The following is a 26,845-nucleotide window of genomic DNA, read 5'->3' on the forward strand; positions in this document are numbered from 1 at the left end:
AAGCAAGCATGCAGGTACAGCAGGCAGTGAAGAAAGCTAACGGCATGCTGGCTTTTATAACAAGAGGAATTGAGTATAGGAGTAAAGAGGTCATTCTGCAGCTGTACAGGGCCCTGGTGAGACCCCACCTGGAGTATTGTGTGCAGTTTTGGTCTCCAAATTTGAGAAAGGACATTCTTGCTATTGAGGGAGTGCAGCGTAGGTTCACAAGGTTAATTCCCAGAATGGCGGGACTGTCATATGTTGAAAGATTGGAGCAACTGGGCTTGTATACACTGGAATTTAGAAGGATGAGAGGGGATCTGATTGAAACAGATAAGATTATTAAGGGATTGGACACACTGGAGGCAGGAAGCATGTTCCCACTGATGGGTGAGTCCAGAACTAGTCCAGAAATGGCCACAGTTTAAGAATAAGGGGTAGGCCATTTAGAACAGAGATGCAGAAAAACGTTTTCACCCAGAGAGTGGTGGATATGTGGAAGGCAGTGGAGGCCAAGTCTCTGGATGCATTCAAGAGAGAGTTAGATAGAGCTCTTATAGATAGCGGGGTCAAGGGATGTGGGGAGAGGGCAGGAACAGGGTACTGATTGTGTATGATCACAGTGAATGGCGGTGCTGGCTAGAAGGGCTGAATGGCCTACTCCTGCACCTACTGTCTATTGTAAAATCGTATAATCGATATATTGAAGATTTTAATATCATTGATGCCAAAAGTTACTTATGCTGGGTTTCTACGTAGTTAACACCTGCTAAACATCTCTGTGTAGGTGGAGGTCAGGGGAAGAGGAAGGGGGTGGAGGAAGGGTGGAACTTCTTATTTTAAAATAAGTCATTATTGAAACTCTGCCCAGATCCTGGAGCTCCTCAGCTGGCAACTCCAGAGAGAAACATAAGGAAAAAACTTTGCACAGATTCCTGACTTTTGTGCTGTGCACTTAACCTAAACAAGGCATGATTTCAGGGACGAAGCTTATCTGTGCTGACCTCAAGACTTTAATGAACCTTACTTTCGGCCCATCTGCTGGCACAGGAGCCACTGCCATGAACCAGAAAAATATAAGTGATTTGTGTTTATTTATCTTTTTTAAAGCAGAACTATTTTATTTTAATAAATGTAATTTTGAACCAATTTATATGAATTAGACATGTTTCTGAAGAAATTCAATTGTTTTAATTAGTTAGATCTATTTCAATTGATTTTAAATTACACATCAGAGACATCTAAAAATATTTATAAAGCCCTTCTGTCACAAGTCACCTGGTTAGGCAAGAGGCAGGGCCTTGGGATCTGATATTCAAAGCCTAGTTACTGGTCTTGGATTACTTCCCTCGGGATTAATTGGACCATTGAGGCTACAAGAAGTTATTAAGGCTGTGAGCAATGAATTTGAGACAAGGCCTCAATAAATATATTACAATTTACTATCAAATCCATTGTCCAAAAAGTTAGCAAAATTAAATCATGCATTTCCTAAATTTGTTTCAAACACAAATACTTGAAGGGATAACTGATTCCTGAATGAGAACGTTTAATGTATATCTCGGAGTTGGGAAGGTGTTTCAAAGCTTAAAAATATATTTCAGTAAATTGCAACTAATTAGCTTGAAGCATCAAGTTTTCTTTAGCATCATTAATCCTGTGTAATAGTTTTTCTTGAATACTGGAAGTTCTATGTTCAAAAGTCTCCAGTATTCACCATGCATTTTACTTTCCATGTATCATAGATTGGATTGGATGACTACCAGGTTGAAGAGAATGAAGAGAAAAATCCTTACCCATCCAATGAATTTCCAGGTAATTTTACAGGGAAACACAAAACCTGTGTTTTCCTTAATCTTGTCAATTCTATTCAAATGAAAGAAACATGTGGCAGGGCTACTTATTTCTTTTACTATTTATTGAGAGAGGCTTATGGCATTCTTTCTAAGACTAGTATTGCTTGGTCTTCAGGAGTGGTGCCCGAGGATTGGGGGGATGAAATTAATTGTCATTAAAGTTGTAAAGTAAAATACATTGTTATTTAGAAAGTGAGGAAGGAATGAACAATCTGATAGTAGGACAGATAATGTACACTTAGTTCCAGGCAGGTAATTGGAATAATTTCTGCCGTGCAATATAAACATTCATTTTGAAAGATGGCAATTAATCAGAGACATTTGTTAAACAGTAACTTAATGGAATTTTTGGAGGCAGCTAAAGAGTAAACTGCTTAAGAGTTGGGAGGAAGCTGGAAGCAGGACATTTTTATATATTTATGTCAAGCTTTTTGTTGCAGAGAGTGTACCAAGATTTCAATAAAATTACTTGTTTTGCAGGACTATTGTCAGGGTAGTCTTATTCAGAATTGATGAGTTTAGCAATACACTCGGTCCATATTTGTCCAAAATCCCTTTTGTTTCAAGCTGATTCTGTCTTGCATACACTGATAAGCACATTGAAAACTTGTGTGACACAGACAAAATGACTAACAGTGTTAGCTATTGTAACCCTATTAATTCTGACAAGAAAAAAAAGTAGAACAAAAACACAAAGATATTGGAAATCCAAAACAAAAACAGAAAATACCGGAAACTTTCAGAAAATCAGATAGCAGCTGTGGTGAGAGAAATTGATTCAGTGTCTCAGGTCAGTAGCCTTCCATCAGAACTAGGAGAGTGAGGGGGGAAAACAGTATTAAGTTACAGAAAGAATGAGGGCACCATTAGATATAGACAAGAAGCAAAGGAACAGCTTGAAACTGAAGTAGACAGGTTACCCAAAATTTTGGATTTTTTTTATTGAGTCAAGTGGACAGATAGAAGATGAGCTGGAAGTTGAAGCTTATGTTTGACATTATTGGAGATCAAATCTAGAGAGGACAAAGTGGGGCTGAGATAAGGAAACAAAATTACATCTAACTAGAAGCTTGGGGCAAGCTTCACAAATAGAAAGGGGATGTTCTGGAAAATATGCTGATTTCCATCCTGTTCTCATATTGACAGTTTGGTACTGCTTCTCATACACACAAAGAACTTTCAAATATTGTTACCTTTGCTGGCAATTTTCGTCCTCACCTGCTCTTAGTTTCACACGAGTTTCCCATCCTTTTTTTGACATGCATGTCTCAATTTCAAACTATAGGTTAGTGATCTATAGCTATTGAAATCCAACTAATGCAAATTCACCCTGTTTCCTTGGAAGACTTTGTTCCATTCACCCATTTTCTTAGTTTCTGACATATCCATTTTGATAACTTGATCATCCACTCCAATGCCTTTGAGGAACTTTTCCCTTAACTGACTTCACCTCTATTATGGTCGATGAGGCTCCCAATTTTTGTCTCTTCTGTTAATCCCATTTCTGATCTTACACTTTCTCCTGACAGCCAGAGCAAGGATAGGTTTCTTCTCTGCTCATTTTCACTCCATCAGCCTCCACTGTACTTTGAATGGACCCCATGCTTACTGTTTGTGGTATCCATTATTAATTTGTACCTAAATGTAGAGGACAAGCTATTCAAGACTGCTGATAACACAATACTGACTGTCCAATTGACAATGTTTTTGACCACAAGATGGATTGGTCAGTTGGACAGCAAAATGGCAATGGAATTCATCCTGGAAAGTTGTGAATTTGTGCATTTGGGAAGGTGCAATAGAACAAAGAAATGTATAATAAATGGGAAGATATTGAGACATGTAGAGGAACAGAGGTGCCTGACTGTCTGACAACACGTCCTTAAAAAATAACAAAACAGACCAATTGCTTCCTCATTCATTGATTCCTGGAGATCATGCTTAAATAGTATACATTACCAGGATGGGACAACATGACAACTAAATATAGTTCTGATCATTACATTACAGGAAAGAAATGTTGACCCTGCAGAAAGCACGAAGTAAATTTCTGAACATGTTGCCAGTGCTGGAAAGCTTTAGCTCTCAAGAAAAATTTGATAAACTGTGATTATTTTCTTTAGAACAGTTGAGATCTAATTGAGACTCAGTTGAGATCTAATTGAGATGTACAAAATTATGGGGCCCTTAACGGAGTAAACAAGAGGACATATTTTTCTGAGCAAAAGGGTCAAACCACAGCAGGGAGTTTGAGATAGGAATTGAAGGATAAATTTGAAGTAATTAGTAAAAAAAAATTATGGGAAAAATTATTATTTTAACTGGAGAAAGCAAGATTTCTAGACCTTACTGCAAAAAAAGGGATGGGCACTTGAGAAGACTTGTCAGCCCATGGTCTATTGCTGGGAGGTAGGGTTAGGACTGGAAGGCTGTTTATGTGCTGACACAATGGGTTAAACAGTCCCCTTGTATTTTGTTTTTTTTTGCTTTTCTATGCTATTATATATCCCACAAAATATATAGTATTTCTTAAAACAAAATGTCAGAAGCAAGAAAAATGTCACAGTATATTCATTAAAACATAGAATAAATGAATAACTAAATGAATATTAAATGAAATTATTTGAAGAATTACTAAAACAATAACTTGGAAGATGCTGTAGCAGCTGGATCTGAGAATCCACGTTAAAAATAAGACATTATAGAGAACAGATAATGGACTAAATAGAAGTATTCGGTATGAGGCAGAAGACATAGACTCAAATTGTTAGAAAATAATGCCGAGGGAGGTGATATGTTATCTTTTTCAAAACTGATTTGATCGTGTTTTGTAAAGGAAGTGGTGCAAACTACATCAGATTACAAAATGGTACTATACTTTGTAGCTGTGATAATGATAAATTATAAAACTATTAAAAGGTGTGTTAAACTTCCTTACTGGAATGAGTCTGTTATGCCAAGGAGTAAAACATCCAGAAGTTTAGGTAACACTGAAGTCATATCTCACATTGAATCTAGCAGTCATAGGAGAGCTAATGAAACACTTTTACTCTGAATTAAGGCTGCCCAAGTGTAACAAGTGAAGGAATTTTTTTTAACTCTTATATGTTTCCTGCTAAACTTATGTTATTGTTGTAGTCTACCAAGCATTCAGGTGAAAGTTTGTAATTAAGATCCAAGTCAGGATATCCTGTCAACATCTAGATGTAAAGGCTGGAGTTAATTTTATGCCCTCAGGTGATGATGACGAAGATGAACCAGAAATGCCAGTCGGACCACGCCCTCGTCCTCTTTCCGAACTACATATAAAAGAGAAGGCTGTCCCCATGCCTGATGCTAGTGCTTTTTTTATCTTCAGTACCACTAACAGGTATCAACCTTTATACCTTCACAATGAATAGCGTGCACAAACTTACCTTGCAAAATATACCATATTGATATTGCGGAATGAATTGTAAATGATTTCTCATTTGTTCTGCTCCTGATCTCAGTTATGTCACCAAAGGGAGGAGCAGGTAGCAGGAAGACGCTATTAGTTTTCAAATGTGAATACGATCAGACAAAAAGCCACAATAGATTGATCACCCATCTTCCTCATGATCACTTGAGTGACACTGCAAATATAAGGAAGTAAATCAGTGGCCTGTTTTTCTTAAACATTGGAGTTTGGGAATGAAAGGGAGGTCGCATGAACCTGATCATCAGTGTTGGAAAGTAAATTTTTGAGTGTGTGTTAGAACTTACCGAAGTATGTTTCAATTTAAGAATATGTGAAATAGAGTATGTGAGTTCCAGTTAATTGGGACACATTAGGACAATGTGGCCCAATTAAGTGACTGCCCAAATTAGCCAAAATTTCATGGAAATAGTTAAAAAGGTATTAAAAAAAGCAAACTATCTTTTAACTGAGTAACAGGTTATGTATTTAAATGAAGAACAGAACAAGTTAGACTATTGACTGTAAATAACAAAATCAGTGCTGACAACTTGTGTAGATAATGGACTGCCTTCACACAATACTTTTGACAACTGCATGCTTACAAATCTTCATTTTCACAGTAATATTCAAGATGATTGTAGACACCTTCAAATTCTTTACATTTCCTAACTTGTTGAAGTAGTGAAATTGTTTCATTTTTACTCCTGGCTGTTTCTGGCATCTCCAAGCCAAAATGGCTGAAACCTCTGAGCGAAACAATTCTGAATTGTTTTACTGCTTATTTCTTGCCAACCACCAGTGACAAAAATCACTGCTTTTTGGACACAAACACACACAACTGATATTGTTTAAAAACTGTTTGCTCTAAGCACAGTGTAGTGTCTAATGGCTAACAATCTACACAACTGATGCTAGTTAGAAACTTCAGCAACAGGCTCTTGCCCCAGTTAAGTGTCATAGTGTCCCAAATAAACAAAGGGAATCCCATATATTTTCTCAATTAGTTTTTGCTTTTTAAGAGTTAGCCCAAATAAGTGGCTGCCCTGATTAACCGGAATCCACTGTATTACATTCTCCTGTTTACAAAAATATTAGTGATTGAAACAGAATACCAGTTTCAAGGAAAAGATGTTTGTGTTGGAGGACATGAGGGGGGCAGGAAATAGTGTAGTAACACAGTGCCTTGCAGTTCCAGTGACCTGGATTCAATTCCAGTCTCTGGTGTTGTCCGTGTGGAGTTAGCACAGTCTTCCTTTGACCACGTGTGTTTTCCATGGATTTTCCAATTCCCTCCCACATTCTAAATTTTATTATAGGCTAACAGCTGTTACGAAATCCCATAACTGGATCACTTACCAGCAAAGATAGAGAGGTCCGTTGAAGTCTGATGGTACTATTTTTAAAAGTATTTATTGATAAAGGGCACAAAAATAAGATTAATGCAAACATACAGATAATATACATCGTCAATACTAAATCTAAAGTGTGGGTATATTAATAACCAATAAGAAATAGCTCTATCTTTGTGTAGGGGATAATGTATAGTCGGATAGAAAGATAACAGTCACTATCAGTTTGTTCAAGCTGCAGCGTTGTTGGGTTTAAGAGCGATGCGGTTTAAACTTGCCCGGGTCTTTTATGATACCAATCCGTTGAGTCAGGGGAGCGGGTTCCCCCGTTGTTAGCTACAAGCTGTTTTCCGTGGTTCCAGCCACGGAACTGAACGCACGTGGCCTCCTTCAGATGACTTCAAGCTGTTACGTGGTCGCTTAACGTTTCTTCTGGTGCGTCTGAGGGACTGTTCCTACAGACCCTCTTTTATCCTGACTCGCAGGGTCGTAGATATCAATCAGGTTGGGGGTGATGCAATCTCTCCCTCAACCAGCCCACTTTGCCTGAGGGCATTCATGTAGTATAGTAGCTCAATCCACAAATTGGTCTCCAAGAGACAATGGCCATGTCCCGTAGCTTTACATCGCCGGGAAACGAGCCAGCCTGCACGTCTCTTTTCCCATTTCCTGGGCCCCTTGACCCAACCCAACAGTGATCTTGCAATTCCTACAAAGGAGGGGGCTACGGACGTAACACCCCCTTCCTTCAGCGCGTTTTTTACCATCGGAAAAAAACAAATTAATACAGAGTCTTACAGGGTGTTAGAATCTAACACAACACCAAAGTTTTTTTCTACAGAGTAATACAGTGATACATTCAATTCAGTATCTAAACAGTTAACGATTACTGTGTCCCTTTCTTCAATATCTTAACATCGTGTACGGTACTAAAGTCTTGTAGCATCAGACTTCAATTTAATAACCACCTATTTTTATTTCTTTCCTTCAGCAACAACTCTAAGGAGCTGTGATCTTAGCTTACGTGTATCTACAAAAGTTTATGGAACTACAAATCTTTTGGTCGTTTTCAAACTGAACAGGCAGGCTTCAAGGGGATTGTCTTTATTATTCACAGGCTGTGTCGAAACCCCATACAACCAGCTTTGCTATTTAAAAATGGCGTCCCCATTAACCGTCGCCTCTTTTCCAGGTACTTCCCACGTGGGGAGTTGGCGCACCCTGGCGAAATAGGCTTTCGTCCGCTCCTTCCAGAGGAGTTATTTTATCAACAATGTGTTCCAAACTTAGCCCATGTCCCGAATTTCCACCCAATTCCTTAATTTTACTCAAGTTGCTAGTTTTCTCTTCAGGACCCCTGAGGCTATTGGGTCTTGATACCAACGATCCCTCTTTGTTCAAACAGCATTTCGAATTCTGCGGTTTCACACCACACTCTGGAATAACAATAGGGTATGGGGCCCCTTTTCTTTCCAGCTACTCTCTGGGCAACTCCCTTACAGAGAGTGGACTCAAACCCGCGGGCTGAAACAACCTCATCTGCCAACCCAGCAGACTTCTTCAAGGCAAGGGCACCCTTTTCATCTAGGACTGCCCTCATTTCATTATCAGGAACACCTTTAGAATTTTCAACTTCTTCAAACAGTTCTGCCAAACCAGACAGATCATCCCTGTCCAACTCTGGACCTCTTAACCGCTCTATCGGTTCCTCATCTTTATTTCCTGCCTCTAGGACCTTTCTCCTCACTAAGGGCAGGTCTACCTCCGCTTCCTTACCCTCTTTCACCTTACCACTCTTTGTTTTACCACCCTCTAAACCCTCATGGTACAGGGTTGGTAGAAACGTCCGTCTCGGCCAAATCGAAACTGGTCGGATTTAAACTGCTCTTGTTCTCAGCTGCCTCTCTCGGCAGGCTGTGAGTGACCGCACATGCAGGATAGATCTTGGAATCTAGGGGCGGGGCCTCAACCCTCACAGACTTGGTTGTCAGCTTCACGGCTGCACCCGTCTTTCCACCCACTAAGTCGTTACCCAGAAGGACATCCACGCCTTCTCCCGGCAACTCCGGCAGTACCCCCAATTCCACTGGTCCAGACACCAGCTCACAATTCAGAATGACCCTATGCAAGGGCACCACTTCGGTCCATTTGCCTATGCCTCTCAAAGCTACCTCTCCCGTCTGGGGACCAAAATCTAGCATCTTACTGCTGATCAACGACAGCTCAGCCCCCGTGTCTCTCCAGATCCGTACGGGAACTGGTGTGTCTCCCTCCCTCACAGACACGGTTCCGTGTGACAGACTAGTCTCAGACCCTTCTCGTACTCTGTCTACCCGAGGCTCTCTTGTCGATTTACTGATTACCACGGCACATCTGATAGGGACTGCTGCTTTCCCTTTTCCTGTCTCTTTCCTTGGAGCAAAACACCGAGATACAATATATCCCCCCCCTTTCCACAATTAAAACAGGTCAAGCCCAGAAATCTCTGGCCGTCTGGCCTTTCTCCCTCAACCTTACCACTAGCTTCCGGCAGGACCTCTGCCTCAGCCGGCGGGCTTTCTCTACCGTTCCCACGGCCTCTCAGGGAACTTTTATTCGAGGAAAACTTTGTCTTGTGGGTTAGGGCATATTCATCTGCGAACCTAGCAAGTTCCGAGATGGACTTATTCGGCTTCTCATTCAAATACATCCGGATATCCTCCGAAACACAACCTTTAAATTCCTCAATCAGAATTAACTCCCTGAGACACCCATAATCCTCTCCCACTCTCTCTGCGGTGCACCACCGGTCCAAGAGCACACCCTTCTCATAGGCAAACTCAGTATACGTCTGATTCCACCCTTTCCTTAAATTTCTAAACTTTTGTCTATACGCCTCAGGTACTAGCTCATAACTCCGGAGAATGACCGCCTTTACTTTGTCATAACTCTCCGCCTCTTCCTCCTCCATGGACAATGCCGTATATGCCCGCTGTGCCTTCCCTTTTAACACACTTTGTAACAGCGCCACCCACTGACCTCTGGGCCACTTCTGATTCGCTGCCACCTTTTCAAAAAGCAAGATATAACTATCAACATCCGTCTCCTCGAACGGAGGTACTAACCTCAACTCTTGACTAACATTGAACCGCTCCTCTCGGTCTGACCCTGGAACTTGTGCTCTTGCCGTAACTTCTCCATCTCCAAGTCATGTTTCCTCTGTTTCTCTTTCTCAGCTGCTTCCAGCTGTTTTAACCACATTTCATGGTCTCGTTTCACCTCTAACTCCTTCAGCTGGAGCGCATGCTCTCTCTCTTTCTCTCTCTCGGTCCTTTCCCTCTCTCTCTCGGCCCTTTCCCTCTCTTGCTCTCTCTCTCTCTCGGCTTCCTCCAGCTGCTTTAACTTAATTGCATGTTCCAACCTTAATTTCTCCAACTCTAACTGAACCGTCCCACTAGCTGGTGCCTCTTCAGGGATATTTTCCAATACCTCAGCTGCAAACACATTCTTCCCAATATAATACTGAGTTATTGCCCTTCGCACCTCCCACTTTTTCATTGACAACCTCACCCCTGCGAGGTTTAACCCCTTCGCCAAATTTATCAAGTCTGATTTGGTGGCCGCTTCCAGCGCTTCCAGATTCAGGTTTTCTATAAATTCACCCACGTCCATCTTTGCTGGTTTCCCGTCTGGCTATCCGCGTAACCAGATCCAAGTTTTGGACTTACAAGCCCAATTCACTGGCCTCCCAATTTGTGTCAAATCTCGAGACGAGAACCCCAACTTTGTTACGAAATCCCGTAACTGGATCACTTAACAGCAAAGATAGAGAGGTCCATTGAAGTCTGATGGTACTATTTTTAAAAGTATTTATTGATAAAGGGCACAAAAATAAGATTAATGCAAACATACAGATAATATACGTCGTCAATACTAAATCTAAAGCGCGGGTATAATAATAATCAATAAGAAATAGCTCTATCGTTGTTCAGGGGATAATGTATTGTCCGATGGAAAGATAACAGTCATTATCAGTTCATTCAAGCTGCAGCGTTGTTGGGTTTAAAAATGATGCGGTTTAAACTTGCCCCAGGTCTTTGATGATGCCAATCCGTTGAGTCAGGCGGGCAGATTCCCCCGTTGTTAGCTAAAAGCTGTTTTTCGTGGTTCCAGCCACGGAATTGAACACACGTGGCCTCCTTCAGATGACTTCCTGCTGTTACTTAGTCACTTAATGTTTCTTCTGGTGCGTCTGAGGGACTGTTCCTACAGACCCTCTTTTATCCTGACTCGCAGGGTCGTAGATGTCAGTCAGGTTGGGGGTGATGCACTCTCTCCCTCAACCAGCCCACTTTGCCTGAGGGCATTCACGTAGTATAGTAGCTCAATCCACAAATTGATTTCCAAGAGACAATGGCCAGGTCCCGTAGCTTTACATCGCTGGGGAAACGAGCCAGCCTGCACGTCTCTTTTCCCATTTCCTGGGCCCCTTGACCCAACCCAACAGTGATCTTGCGATTCTCACAAACACAGCCTACTCTGCATTATCCCTAATTTTGGTGTGTGTAGGAAAATCAGCATGAAGATTATGAGTATGTAAGAGAAAAGGTTAGAGGGAAATAAATGGAAGAATTGAACTAATCAGATTGCTAGTACAGGCACAATGGATTGAGCAGTTTCTGTGCTGTGAAAAATATTGTTCCATGATACCTATACATAAGCTCATTTGGACAAGCCATTTTGAGGGGGGGGGGGCTTGGTACAAATTCATCAAGTAAATCTTATCTCCAATGCTCCACTGGAATACAGCTATAATTTATATATTGTTTTTGGATTTAAGAAAGGTACTGAAGTGGTTATAGTAATAGTTTTTGAAAATTGAGTGTAGTTTAACTTGAATATGGTTTGTGATGTATGGACAGTTTTGATACATTCAATACATGTTCATTTATGATGATAAATACAAAATGATCAAGAAATATGAAATGGGAACTGACCACTAAAAAGCTATCAACCTGAGTTTATACGTACATCTTTCTAGACAATCACTGGAGTAATCCAGCATTTAAAATGTGATAGGTTGTCAATATATTTTGAGAATTGATGCCACTTGAATGACAGTCCAGTATGTTCAGCATTTCATTGTTAGGTAAAACACATGCATTGGAAACTGCAGCATTACAGCCTCGATGCAATTTCACACAGAACTGGAAAACTTTATGAAGATAATTTAGGAAGAGGGCTGAATTTGAGGTTCCAACTTTTGCTCTTTATGCATAAAATTAAATTTTCACTCACTGGCAAGCATTAATTGGCTGTGGTTATATGGAAGAAAATGTATATTACAACTATGTTCCATGAGTGTAGTACCTACTGACTTGGGATATGATTTGAAAACAACCAAAAATTCAGTTAATAATCCCAAATGAAGAGGTAAATGTGCAATTGTAAATGATAAATGGATTAGCTGATCTTCAACTCCACCAAATTTGTCATCTATGATTAGTTGGCAGATTCAGTATTCAAATTATTTTAATTGTTTTAGCTCAATGAAACTTAAATATTACATGGGTTTAAATATCAAATGTGGGTTGGATATTCATTGGGGTAGTTTATGCAGGTGCATTTAGAGTTGGTGGGTTCTCAAAGTTTCCCTAAAGTCTAGAAGAAAATATTGTAGAATTTTAATTCCTAACCAACTTACCAGCTCAGCAACAGATACATTTTTACTGTTTAACGTTTAAATAGAACTCTTGCACAGATTGACAGATGTGGCTCAGGTCAAGAAGAGAGAGCAACAAAGGAAACTGCAGCACCATAAAAGGCTTTAAATTTGCATAAAGTGGAGTTTTCCTACCTCAACGAAATATTTAAAAGATTAACTTTCCTGGGAATGGATCATCTACATGGTTTTGTCCAATCTCAGTAAAACCCAGAAGTCAGTAGGCTGGGACCAACTGAATTGTTTCATCATTTTTATGCCTTTATTTGCAAGTATTTCCACAAGGTCTTACTGTATTTACAATTTCCTCAGAGGTATAGAGTAAAATATATTGTAAAGCATTATAATTTTCACTTGTTTGTTATTTGTAAACTAAAAATGTGATATTCTAGAGATGGATTATTTCCCCTTATTTGCTATTGCATTGCTTGGCATTGGATTTTAATGGGATGGATTTCATTTTCCATTAATATTTTATTCCACCTTCTTATGCAAAGCAAGTCTTGGTATATATTGGCAGAGCGATGCCATGTAGGAAAGCAACAAAATAAATGATAGTCTTTCACACCCTATTATCACTGTTATTGTGTAAGTGTTCAATCAGAATATAAGTCAAAAACTGAAGTAATAATCAATACAATTTTTCATTTCTATATTGTCCTCATTCAAACTTCCATTATAGGTTCCGAGTGCTATGCCACAGAATCGTCAATGACAACATTTTTACAAATCTCATCCTATTCTTCATCTTATTGAGCAGTATTTCTCTCGCAGCAGAAGATCCTGTACATCAGGACACCAAAAGAAACCAAGTAAGTTTAATGAGAAGAAGATTTGAAATTGATATTATTTTAATATGGACCAGGGCAGTCACTGAGCTCTGGGAGGGAATTTCTTTTTAATATAGGAACAGTTGATCACAATATTGGCAAGGAGAGGGCGCAGTGTTTGAGAATATGTAATCATTTTGGTAGATTGGTTAACATTGGGGAGTATAGAGGATGAAGAGTGGAAAGTTACATAGTCACAAAGAAAAAAATACTATGTCAATGTAATGAGCATTGTAAATTGAACATGATGAAATAAGGAGAGCTAGGGATTAGTGGATTCATGCTCAAGGGAAATGTATTCAGGTGAGAAATTTAAGTTAATGGGCAAGAGGAACTGGTAGCCAAATAGAATGTCAATCTCGGTAAAAAAACAAGTTTTAAAAATAAGCTTTTTAGCACTTGTTAAAAAGAGAAGCATCAGACATGATTTTCACTGGAGAAAAAAAAAGAGAATCTAAAATTATTATTGTGTTCCATGACAATTACAGTTTAATTTGTGGGTTTCTCAGAGGAATGTAAACCCTGATAAAGACTGACATCTTAAACTAGATTTAATAATGGATGTTTAAACTATATATATGCTAACAAGCAATCTACTAATGGAACTTAGACAGTAGAGCAACATCTATGGGTGGAAAGGAATTGCTGGCATTTTGGGTCAAAACCCTGCTATTGATTATCGAAGTCAATGGTTATTTAGTCTTTGATATTCCTATCCTCAGTATTATTTCTGTTTAAGGCAAAAACAAGTAAGAGAAAAGATGGGAAGCACTCAGCCAGACAGGCAGAATCTATGGAGTGTAAAAATGTTGATCTGTTCCCAGTTCTGAACTATTCCTATTGAGTACCATCCTGCTCCATTTGGCTGAATTTCCTCATTCTTTGAACATTGCAATTTTTCTTCCTCAAAATGAGTTTACTCAGATATTTCCATGAGACATATAGAACATACTTTCTTTGAATCCTATTCATATTCCATCAGTTATCTCTTCTTCCAGGATATATTATCTATGCCCATATTTCCTGGTCTTCATCTACAACTGGAAGATTTTATCAGATTTACTGTTCTCATTTTCCCTGTCTTTGTCACAGCTGTTCTTTCAGATCAGTAATTCTGCTCTACCTTCCACTTTGTATTTGGCAATGTCTTGAACCGAGTCAACTCCACTTCCTGTATTTCTGCTCTTACCCCTTTCTTTCCTTTTTATATCCATGAAAAGGTTTCCCTTTCTCCTGACATTGCACCCAGTCTACTACCAGTAAATGCATCATTCTCAAGCAATATATGAAAGCCAGCATGGTAGTGCCACAAAATCTGTTATTATCTTATTTCAAAGGAGCTATTCTCTTCATTCACCATCAACACACTCCTTCCTTTCTAAAGTTCTTTCCAAGGCGTGCATAAGAGATACAGCAGTTTCTTCTTCCTTCCCTCCCATTACTCAAAGATTTATATTTGTACTATTTGTTATTGTTTATAATCTAGTCTATTCTACCTTAGTCAGTACAAACACAATTGATGACAGCTTTTCACTGCACGTTTACACCTTGACCTCTGACTTTTCTTTGTTTTTACTTAAAATTTTCAACATTTGTATTACCTTAATTTCTCTGTATCATTTTCCCCGTTTCTTCACCTTGTCCTTCTCTCAAGCCAATATATTCTCATTCATAATAATCTCCCGGCAATACCTAAGGGTTCTTCCTTGATTTTATATGCTATTTATCATATATGATTCATTTAATCAAGAATAATTGTGCTAATAACACCTAATTATTTATATCCCTTACAGTACTCACTGATTTGTTGGAGACTACACCCTTTTCTTTTACATTCCTGATGGTATTTTAATGTGCCAAGCACTGCAAATCTCATTGAAGCTATCTTTTTACCCCAAAGATTGTTGAAATATTTGGAATTTGTTTGAAGAAAGCTATTTTGAATTGTTGCCATTAGATTGACCTCCTTTACATTTGCTGGAGTTTATTTACAAAATTTGCAGCTCCCAAGGAAATCTCCCTTGATATGTTTTCAAATATATAAACCTGTAATGCAGATAATTTGTTTTAAATTTGTGGAACTGCCTCTGTACTACTACCCTTAGTTCATAAACACAAGAGATTCTGAGGATGCTGGAAATCTTTATATATGGTCCCCATGAAAGGTCTCGGCCCAAAACATCGACTGCTTATTCCTCTCCATAGATGCTGACTGACCTGCTGAGTTCCTCCAGCTTTGTAATTGTAGACTATCGTGACTACAATTGATTGATATCTAAATGATCAGCTACAACTTCTATGAAATTGTGTGGTATATTTTCACTTATAAAGCTAGAAAAAGGATACAAAATTGATTTTGTTAGTGAAATAATATCTACAAAGTAAATACTGGTTTCAAACTGTAATCTGATATATTCTGTGGCCTGATGGATAGTATTAATATCAAATGTATAGCGGTAAATTATCTATCTGACGATAAGGAAGTGGGGCAGCGTATTTACTAATTTTTATGCTCATGTGTTATATTTGTGGTCATTGATATCTTTTAAGCTACATTCTGATTGTTCACTTTAACAATTTCTTATAAAAAAGCTGAATTGAAATTAAATGTTAAATTCTTCTTTTATAGGTCCTTACCTATGCAGATTATGTCTTCACTAGTATCTTTACAGTGGAAATTATATTAAAGGTAATTATACATGAATTGTGCCTTGTTAATTAATGAATTTATCTTCATTTGTGATCAACTGTCACAAAAAAACATAAGCACTTTCATGAGGGGTTTTAATGAAGAGTAAGACTTAGGAAATTAGAAAATGACTTGTCATAGAAAGCGGAGTATTATATAAAGGTGGTAGAAGTATTAATGCATTTGGACAAAGATCTATTTCTTTATCACCTATTATCCAGATTATTCATAGAATATTTCATGAAGAAAATTTAAAATGCAAAATTCTGAAAATACCTTGTAGATCAAACAGTGCCTTTGGAGAGAGGTTAAAGAGGTTTTATCAGAATTGATAAAAGTTAGAGTTACTCAGTGGAATTACACTTTGCTGATTGAGTCAAACAATAACGTCAAACATTGCTCGACTGCATCATTTGATCGTTATAAACAATAAAAATACAAAATTAACAGCCATTGAAAATGCATTTAGTAATATTCTATCTATGATTGAGGTTTTTAACAGATGCTTGTATGCATTTTTCCAAACATTTTGTCTTTTTCACTCTGAAGAACTAATGTAAGTAAATGTTTAGATATTGAAAAGTATGCGTCACTACTGGAAAGCAATATTCAAGCCAGAACCTTATCAGCTAGAAAGTTGATTAAAACAATGTTTTCTATACATTAATTACTCATCTACAATTTTATCCATTATATCTTGGCTAAGTGTCCCATTACATTTACATTGTGATTGATTATTACAACGAAGTACATACTTGTTGCATTACCATATGCTAAATTGCTTGCTAAGCTTGTCCAGGTAGATAATATTTGCCTTTATTTAAGGCAACAATGATAAGCCGGGGGAATATAGGCCAGTGAGCCTTATATCCATGGTGGGAAAGTTATTAGGAAGACTTCTGAGAGACCAGATTTATTTGCATTTGTAAGGGCAAGGACTGATAGGAATAATCAGCAATGCTTTGTTTGCAATAAATCATGCCTCTTGAATTTGGAGATTTTTGAAGAAAGGATTCATAAGAGCAGGGCAGTAGATGTTGTCCAATGTACTTTAGAGTTTATAGATGACACGAGGCTTGGTGAAGGTTGTTGGAGGCTACAATGGGACATAAAACGCAGAGCTGGGCTGAGAAGTGGCATGGATCTCAAACTATAAAAGTGTGAAGTGATACACTTTGGAAAGTCGAAGTTGAAGGCAGAGTGCAGGGTTAATGGCAGAATTTATATAAGTGTGGAGGAACAGAGAGATCTTGGACGGACCCAAAGTTGCTGCACTAGTTAATAGGGTAGCTAAGAAGGTGTATGATGTCTTAGCCTTTATTAGAGCCACAAGGTACTGTTGCAGCTCTGTACTTGCTGGCCCACATTTTCGGAAGGTTGTGGAAGTTTCTGAGAGGGTGCAGAAGAGATTCAGCAGTAAGCTGTCTCAATTAGAGAGGATGTCTTAGGTAGGAAGGTTGAGCAAGCCAGGGCTTTCCTCTTTGGAGCGAAGGGGGATGAGAGGCAACTTTATAGAAATGAATGAACTGATTAGAGACAGAGTGAGTGGAGAGCCAGCATCTTTTTTTTCCCCAGAGCAGCAAGAGCTAATATACAAGGGCATAATTTGAAGGTGATTGGAGGAAAGTATGGTGGGGGGAGCAATGTCAGAGTCAGGTTTTTTTTACAGAGACTGGCAAGGGTGTGAACAGAGAGCATGGAACACCATGCCAAGGGTGGTGATAAAGGCAGATACATCAGGAACCCGAAGATGGACAACAAATGAAAGAAATATGGAGGGCTATGTGGGAGGGAAGGGTTAGATTAACCTTGGAGTGGGTTAAAAGGTCACACAACATCGTGGGCCTAAGGACCTGTACTGTCTGTACTGACCTATGTTTAGCAAGGTCCTGCATAATATGTTGGTCCAGAAGATACTTGACTGGCAGACACAGTTTGGGCAGCTTCAGAGCTGTGTGTCAGACATGGCTATAAACAGCACTGGGGCCCCACAGGGGACTTTATTGGCTCCCTTCCTGTTTACCCTGTATACCTTGACCAAGACACAACTCAGGCATTCGTGCCAAATATTACACATCAAGTGGCAAGAGAGGGTACCAGATGTGGAGGGGCTCAAACATGCTGGGTCAGTCAGCGCAGAGTCGCTCATCACAGCTTCTCAGCTGTGTTGGATTGGTCACGTCACAAGAATGAGCGATGATCGTTTACCCAAAACTGTTTTCTGTGGGGAGCTACATGAAGGAAAGAGGAAGCATGGTGGTCAGAAGCTGCACTGCAAAGATGTGCTCAAGTGCCAAATGAAGAACACTGACATGAATGTCAACACCTGGGAGAAAGATGCTTTGGACAGAAGAAGTTGGCGCTGCATTGTCAAGAAGTCAATCCCAGCTATCGAGGAGAAAAGAAGAAGAAATATGAAGTAAGTCATGAATGCAGATATTCAGTGCTAGAGTAGTCAAATCACAAAAGCAGCTGATGCGGGAGACAGTGCCAATCCAATGCTGGTCTTGTGGCCCATAAACATTCCTGCAGAGACTAAACTCTCAGCATAGTCAACATTAAAATCGATGGACAGCTGAAGAAGAACAAGAAGTATACCTTGGACTTTAGCTACAACATTGCAAAAATTCTCAGATGACTCAGCAACAGTCGGGTGTATAAAGGGAGGACGGGGCAATGAGGACCCTGGTTGAGGAGTTTTTCAAATGGTGCAAGCTGAATCAGCTGCAGCTTGATATCAATAAGGACTATAGGAAGACTAAGCCTGCATTGCTTTCCGTTATTATTGATGGTGAGGACGTGGATGATGGTGAGGACTTACAAGTACCTGGGGGTCCACCTGGATGACAGACTTGAATGGAGCACCAACTCAGAGGCTGTGTACAAGAGGGCCAGAGTCACCTCTACTTCCTGGAGAGACTGAGATCCTTTGGATTATGCAGGCCTGTCCTTCCAATGTTTTATGCAGTGGTATTCTGGGACAATGGCATCAACAATGGTGATACCAGCAAGATTAATAAACTAATTAGAAAGGCTGGCTCTGTTTTAGGATTCAAATCGGATACACTGGAGGCTGTGGTTGAACAAAGGACCCTACAGAAAGTCCAAGCAATTCTGAACAATGTTTCTCACCTTCTGCACACTGAACAGAGGAGCACTTTTGGTAATAGATTTAGACAGCTGTGCTGCTCCAAGGGTGTTATATGAGGTCATTCGTACTCTTGCCCATTAGGCTCTATCGTGAGTCAAACTATTGCCAGGGAAGTGATGAACCCTCCTGTTAGACTGTTTCTGGTAACTTGTTCTTTTTTATTCTTTTTATTTCTCTTTTAATATTTATATCTGTGCACTTGGAATGCTACTGTGACACTGAAATTTCTTTTGGGATCAATAAATTATTTATCTATCCATTAGAACACATGAGATCCAGGGTGAGGTAGCTAATTGTATATAAGATTGACATAGTGGTAGGAGGCAGAGTGGTAGTAAATGGTTGTTTTCAGATCGGAGGTTAGTGACCAATTGTACACCAAAGAAGCTGGTGGTGGATCCTCCTTTGATGTCTACATATTACTGATTTCCATGACGATCTAGGTTGCATGATAAGTAAGTTTGTAGTATTATACTAAAATTGGGTGGTGGAGTAAAGAAAGTTGTCCAAGGTTACAAAAGAGCAAACAGTTGCTGTTTTGGGTCAGGACCCTGATGAAGGGTCTCAGCCTGAAACATCAACTGTTTACTTTTTTTCCATAGATGCTGCCTGGCCTGCTGATTTCCTCCAGCATTTTGTGTGTGTTGCTTGGATGTAGACTGGAAAGGAGGGTTTAAGACATAAGAAGAGATTGTAATAGGCTGAGAGTGGGGAGGTTGAAAGGGGATTAAAGAGTAAACTTTTCACATGGAGAGTGGTTGTATTTGGAATGATATGCCAGAGGAAGTGATGGAGGTAGGAACAGTGACAATATTTAATGAGCATCCGGACAGTTTCTTGAATGAGCAATGCTCAATGGAATGTGGAATTAATGCCCTCAAGTGGGATTATGTACCCAGGCATGATGGTCAGTGTCAGAAACACACTGAGTCTCAGCAATTTGCAGAACGGTAAACTTTATTTTTCGAGTCTGCAGAGTCGGACCCAACCAGCTCCTGCTAGATTGAGTGCCGAATTACACTTTGCACAGTTTTTTATACCCTACTTGTTTACGACTTTGTGAGTTGCACCCATGTGAGGTGCAGACATTCTTCCTTAATCTCATTACAAAATTACAAATGTGATTACCCTTTGGCCCACTTATCAGCCTCAGCGCATTAACACCGTTATTGTTCAACCGTTAAGCATGTCTTCCCGTTACCCGTATCGCTTCTTTAATCAGCAAGCTATTGTTTCATCCTGATTTTGCAAATTGGTTTATACGTTGCCCTGCAAGTTGCTTTGCACGTTCTTTCTGTGTCAGCACATTCTAAATGGACTCCTTAAGAATCATTTCTCTCAATCCACCCTTTTTCTTTTTAGAATGTGCTATCAGTTGGGCTTTTGCCACGGGTTTACATAGTCTTCTTCCTCTAGCTCTATTTCCCTTTGTAGGAGTACCTGAACAGGATCAGCTGGGGCCCCTGGTTGCATGACTTGTCTTGCCACCCGAGCTACTAGCTCCCGCAAGCAGGGGATCAGACATGGTAGCAGAAGGAGGACCATCAATCCCCCTCCTATAACCCCTAAAGCGGTTCGCCACCAGCCTCCTTTCAACCATCCGTCCAGCCAGTCCCAATACCCCAGCGGCTTCCAGGTCTGTACCGGCACGTGGGCCAGTTTCCTTATTTTATCTGATATTTTTTGAACCACCTTTCCGTTGTCATCTATCTTTAAGCAGCAGTTGGTTAGATTAAACTTTCCACATACTCCTCCTTTTTGTTGTAGTCATAACATTTCTCGTTTACATGCGAGTGTGATACAAAGGACCCTGGAAAAACCGTCATGCCCACCCTTACCGTCGTCCTGCACTTATCACATCCCCCTTCAGCGCTTCTCAACAATAGCAGTATATACATTACAGTCCCAAAGTTCATTCTGTCCGTCTTTTGAGCTTTAGCACCATCGGGTCTTCTCCCTGGACGCAAGTCCATTCTGCACCTTCTTCGGGCTTTACGGGTCCCTTGATTCTCGCGGCATGGGTCCACCCTTTTTCTTTTGTCCTTACTGCGGCTTCGGTGGTCAGTAGCACCTGGAATGGGCCTTCCCACTGCGGCTGTAACTTCTCTGGCTTCCAAGTCTTAATCAGGACCCAGTCACCGGGCTGAGTTCGGTGGAGTGCGAAGTCCAGAGGTGGGGTTTGTGCGAGTAACCCCTTCCTGCGCAATTCTGCAAAAGAACGAGACAGTGCCTGTAAATAGTCCCTTACAAAGACATCTCCCCCTTGCAGGGAAGGATAGCCCTCCACCTTGTTCCAATATGGAAGGCCAAACAACATTTCATAAGGGGATACTCCTATATCTTTTCGAGGAGCCGTGCGGATTCTTAGTAGGGTCAGGGGTAGACACTTGGTCCAGGGTAGCTTGGTTTCCATCATTAGTTTTGTCAATTGCGTCTTCAAAGTACTGTTCATCCTCTCAACTCTTCCTGAGCTCTGAGGGTGCCAGGGGGTGTGCAGCTTCCACTGGATTCCTAAGGCGTCACAGATTAGCTGGTGTGTTTTTGAGGCAAAGTGTGTTCCCCTATCTGAATCAATAGACCCCATTATTCCATATCTCGGGACTATATTTTCTAATAGGATCCGTGCCACTGTAGGGGCGTCCGCTTTAGTGGTTGGGAATGCTTCCACCCACCGAGTGAAGTGATCCACAATTACTAACAGGTACTTCCATCTCTGAACTTGTGGTAGTTCCGTAAAGTCTATTTGGATCCGATGGAACGGTCGGACGGCTAGTGTTTGTCCCCCCTTATGGGTGGCACGCATCATTTTCTTGTTTACCTTTTGACAGGTGTAACAGCCCCACACCTCCTGTTGAGCTAGTGTGAATATCCCTTTACAAACATAGTCCCTTAGGATAGTGTCGCACATAGCTTGCACTCCCCAATGGCTTTGTTGGTGTAGTTGTTGCAGTATATGACGAGTTACTTCCTTATTCAGTACTTGCCGTCCATCGGGGGTCTTCCACTCGCCTTCTGATGTTTGTCGGGCTCCCAGCTGGCTCATAGCGTCTATTTCTACTTGGGTGAAGACTGGTAGTTTGTTAAGCCCTTCCCTTATTGGTATCAGGGTTAGAAGTCGGACCGTTTTTTCCATTGCTGCCCGTTTGGCTTCTTCATCTGCGAGCCGGTTTCCTATTGCTTCCGGGGCTGTTCCTCGTTGATGTCCTGGAACGTGAACCACTGCAATTTCTTGAGGTAATGTTAGGGCTTCCAGAGTCATGCTTATCATTTGTTCGTGAGCTAATTCCCTTCCCCTGGCTGTTATCAACCCCCGTTCTTTCCAAATCTTTCCGAAGGTGTGTACCACTCCATAGGCATACTTAGAATGGGTGTATATAGTGCCTATTTTGTTTCTTAACAGTTGCAGTCCCCTCTGCAAGGCATATAGTTCACAAGACTGGGCTGACCAATTACCCGGGAGCCGGCCGGACTCCACCGTCTCCCTAGTCCTCCCGTTTATAATAGCATATCCACTGTGTCGTACCCCATTGATGCATCTGGAGGAGCCATCGATATATAATTCCTCGCCTTCAATTAGGGGAACTTCTTGTAGATCTTCCCTACTTTTTGTCTGAAGGTCTGTTAGCTCCACGCAGTTATGCTCGGTTTCCTCCCCTGTTGATTCCCCGTATAAGAACTGTGCCCGGTTACAACTATTGTTCTTTTCAAAGCTTAAATCATCCCTGACCATCAGAATGGTTTCGTATTTCAGTATGCGAGAGTCCGTCAACCACCGCTGAGCTTTTTGGGCTAAGAGGGTGCTAACGGAGTGCTGGGTATACACCGTCATTCTTCCCCCAAAGGTTAATTTCCATGCTTCTTCTACTAGTACGGCTGCTGCCGCTACGGCTTGTATGCACGTCGGCCATCCCCGGGATACCGGGTCTAACATTTTTGATAAAAAGGCCACAGGTTGCCGCTTTCCTCCTTTTTCTTGGGTTAGTACTCCTAACGCAGTTCCTTCATTGTTTGTTGCATACAGCTGAAAGGGCTTTTCCAGTGCTGGCAGTGTTAATACCGGGGCCCGAATTAGTTGCCCTTTTATTTTCCTGAACTTCTGTTCTTCTTCTTCGGTCCAGCTGATTATTCCCGGGTCTTCCTTTGCCAATTTGTCGTACATAAACTTCACCAGGGGGGTATAATTCTCTATCCAAAACCGGAAATAGCCCACTAAGCCCAGAAATTGTCTTATTTCCTTCTTTGTCCTGGGAAGCGGTATTTTAGTTATTCCCGCTATTCTTTCTGGGGTTATTTGGCGGTGCCCTTTACTGACTCTGTGTCCGAGATATGTTATTTCCTTCTCGACAAATTGCAGTTTCTTCTTGGACACCCGCAATCCTTTTTCTCCTAGGTAATTCAGGAGTCTTATAGTATCGTCTCGCACTACCTCCTCTGCTGGTCCCGATAGTAGTAGGTCATCGACATACTGTAATAGTTGGTTCTTTTCGGTACAATGGAATCCAGCCAATACTTGCTCCAGTACCTGTTCGAATAGGTTTGGGGACTCCGTGAACCCTTGGGGCAAGACGGTCCACCGGAGTTGCTTCTTCCGCCCAGTGAAGGGATTTTCCCATTCAAATGCGAACATATCTCGGCTACCTTCCTCCAACGGGCAACTCCAAAAGGCATCTTTTAGATCTATCACACTGAACCATTCATGTTCAGGAGGTATTTTGCTCATTAATGTATAGGGGTTAGGCACTACCGGGTATCGTGTTTGGACTACCGCATTTAAGCCTCTCAGATCTTGAACCATTCGATACGTGCCTTCGGGCTTTCGGACCGGTAGGATGGGGGTATTAAAGGGTGACATACATTCTTCCAGGAGTCCATCTGATACTAATGTCTCAATTACAGGTTGTAATCCCCTCCTCCCTTCCATGGCAATGGGATATTGCCGTCTTCTCTCTTCTGCTTGTTTGTCCCACTGTGGGTCGTTTACTGGAAATTTCTGGTCCCCCGGTAACTCATTCGGCTGTTCCCTTCCCCAAATTGATATTGCAGCTTGTCGTATCATTTGCCTCTCTTGTGCAGAAAATAGCGTTCCCATAATCGCATGCATTTCTTCCCAAGTGTAAACATTAGGTCCTAAGAATTGATCCAACTGTTCTGCCAGTCCCATTGGATCTTCTAATAAAGTTTTCATATCTTTCTTAAATCCTCATACTTCGGTACTTGTCAGAGGGACGTTTACAAATCCTGTTCCTCCCCGTTCTTCTCCCATTGGAACCTCTCGAAGGGGACACAGCTGTACCTCTTCCTTTTTTAATTCATCTTTCTTTTTCTTATCTGCTCCCGTCACACTCCTTGTTTCGATCCTTGCTTTTGCTTTTTCCCTAACATCCCTCTCTTCCCTCTCCGGGTCTATTTCTTCTGTTTTTTCACTTTCTTCACGTCCTCCCTCTGCTCCCGCAAGGGGCGCAGAAGGCTGGACATAGGGAGGGGGTAAATGATCGAGTGGGTCCCACTTCCGCTCCCCTTTAATGCCCAATTTAAAACTCCTTGTTGTTACTCCTGGCCAGGGAGCCCAACAAAAAGCATAAGCAATTTCTTCCGGTTTTACATTTGGTTTTGAATTAACGTAAATGTTTAAGGCTTGTCGTACCCAATCCTCCTCAGACCCAAGCCGCGGCCACCAGACCACAGGTTTTTCTATCGGCTGTTTCGACCAAATTAAACAGTACTGTATCATTTTTTTCTTTTGTTTCCCTTTTAGTCTTCCACATCCCCAATTCTCAAACATTCTACCGAGGGGGCTATCAGGAGGAACCCCCGGGTATGGTCCCGGTCTTTCCGTTTCCTCTTTCTTTTTAGAGCCACCCCCTCCCATCTTATTCCGCTCTTACTTAATCCCGCACCTTTCTACTGCAACAGTAGGCACTTTACCCGGTGCGTCCCAAGGACTTTTATCAGGAGGACCCCTGGGTAGCGATCCCGGTCTTCTCCGTCCTTACTTATTCCCGCACCCTTCTACTGCAACAGTAGGCACTTTACCCGGTGCGTCCCAAGGACTTTTATCAGGAGGACCCCCGGGTAACGATCCCGGTCTTCTCCGTCCTTACTTATTCCCGCACCCTTCTACTGCAACAGTAGGCACTTACCCGGTGCGTCCTGGGGACTTCCAGTACCAGGTACTGTCCCCTTCTCCCCGTTTACCGCTCTGCGCTGTCCGGATATCACTCGCTCAAGCCGCGTTGGAGCGACGAGCAAGGAGTCAGGGACCGCCAAACTCGGCAGGGTGCACCGTCTCCGATGTCCTTCCTCGTGTCCACCACGGCCGGAGTGTGGATCCCGGATGAGCCCCCACGTTGTCAGAAACACACTGAGTCTCAGCAATTTGCAGAACGGTAAACTTTATTTTTCGAGTCTACAGAGTCGGACCCAACCAGCTCCTGCTAGATTGAGTGCCGAATTACACTTTGCACAGTTTTTTATACCCTACTTGTTTACGACTTTGTGAGTTGCACCCATGTGAGGTGCAGACATTCTTCCTTAATCTCATTACAAAATTACAAACGTGATTACCCTTTGGCCCACTTATCAGCCTCAGCGCATTAACACCGTTATTGTTCAACCGTTAAGCATGTCTTCCCGTTACCCGTATCGCTTCTTTAATCAGCAAGCTATTGTTTCATCCTGATTTTGCAAATTGGTTTATACGTTGCCCTGCAAGTTGCTTTGCACGTTCTTTCTGTGTCAGCACATTCTAAATGGACTCCTTAAGAATCATTTCTCTCAGTCAGCATTGGTGCAATGGGTTGAAGGGCCTATTTCTATACCATACATCTACATTTCTGTTATTCTAAGTGGATGCTCAAACAATTTAGTAAACTTACAGTGAATCAGGGTGTGAGAGTAACAGAAAATATTTATTTAATTTGATTCTTTCTCTCAACCATCCCTTCAAAAGAATGTGCCCATATTCTGTTGGTGCCTGTAGTTTTCCTTTTGCAATAATAATATATGCCTGATAAAAGTAAAAAAAAGGGGTGAGTTAGACAAAGCATATAGTACTGTGCAAAAATCTTAGGCACATATATAGCTCAGGTACCTGCCTAAGATTTCACACAGTACAATAGTAATTTTATGTACTGCTGCCACAACTAAGACAAATTTCATTATGTATGTGAGTAATAATAAACCTGATTCTGGTATGGGTCTCTATTGGGGACTAAGAGTGGGAGGGGAGCAAGAGAGGAATCGTGGTAGGGAAACCGGGAAGGGAGAGGGGAGGGAGTGAGAAGCACCAAAGACATATAAAACAATTGTTTGGAATCAAATTACCTTTCCTGGTGTCTCAAGGCTGGGTGTATCTGCACCTGCACCACCTCCCACCCATGGCACCCCTTCTCTCCCACCTGTCCCACACCACTCCTGAGGTGCTTCACCCTCTCCATTCCCAACATCTTTTGCTCCCTCCAGATTTACAAACACGCCCTCTGCTCCACATTAACAAATACGATACTGTGCAAAAGTCTTAGACACCCTAGACTTTTGCGCAGTGCTGTATGTGTGTGTATATGTATGTATGTTACTATGTGTCTTGTGTACTGGCTTATTTTGTGAGTTCATCATTTTCCAAGAACTCAACTAATAAAATCTTGTTTCACTCAATCATCATTGTATTGCATAATAATAAAATAGTATCAAATTGAGATCCTTCCTATGAGGTTTATATTATGAAAATAATTTTGGGGGTGGTCTTTCACACTGGTGGTGTTATGTTGATTTTCAATATAAGCAATGGGAAATACAAGTCAAACTTGACCAATAATCTTACATAGCCTAGACTACTGGGACAGATTTTAT

The 26,845-nt window shown here is 41.1% G+C and overlaps 2 protein-coding genes across 2 annotated transcripts in view; one reads left to right on the top strand and one right to left on the bottom strand.

Moving 5' to 3' along the window:
• Nucleotides 1-26,845, top strand: part of cacna1c (calcium channel, voltage-dependent, L type, alpha 1C subunit) — a 615,084-nt gene that overhangs the window by 375,360 nt on the left and 212,879 nt on the right. The window contains exons 18-21 of the mRNA XM_059978076.1: nucleotides 1,728-1,797; nucleotides 5,076-5,208; nucleotides 13,010-13,139; nucleotides 15,787-15,846. Coding sequence (XP_059834059.1) covers nucleotides 1,728-1,797; nucleotides 5,076-5,208; nucleotides 13,010-13,139; nucleotides 15,787-15,846 — 393 coding nt within the window. The remainder of the gene's footprint in view (nucleotides 1-1,727; nucleotides 1,798-5,075; nucleotides 5,209-13,009; nucleotides 13,140-15,786; nucleotides 15,847-26,845) is intronic.
• LOC132398506 (uncharacterized) lies at nucleotides 22,855-25,208 on the bottom strand. The gene is made up of 2 exons (XM_059978077.1): nucleotides 25,111-25,208; nucleotides 22,855-24,894 (listed from the first exon to the last, which is right to left on the bottom strand). The coding sequence occupies exon 2, from the start codon at nucleotides 24,864-24,866 to the stop codon at nucleotides 24,198-24,200; it is 669 nt and encodes a 222-aa protein (XP_059834060.1). The 5' UTR covers nucleotides 24,867-24,894; nucleotides 25,111-25,208; the 3' UTR covers nucleotides 22,855-24,197.

This window comes from Hypanus sabinus, chromosome 8 (assembly GCF_030144855.1).
Source record: "Hypanus sabinus isolate sHypSab1 chromosome 8, sHypSab1.hap1, whole genome shotgun sequence".
Classification (NCBI taxonomy): domain Eukaryota; kingdom Metazoa; phylum Chordata; class Chondrichthyes; order Myliobatiformes; family Dasyatidae; genus Hypanus; species Hypanus sabinus.

What these genes read in the sequence shown, in the direction of transcription:
- LOC132398506 (XM_059978077.1), bottom strand. Translation starts at nt 24,866, where the DNA reads ATGGGAGGGGGTGGCTCTAAAAAGAAAGAGGAAACGGAAAGACCGGGA.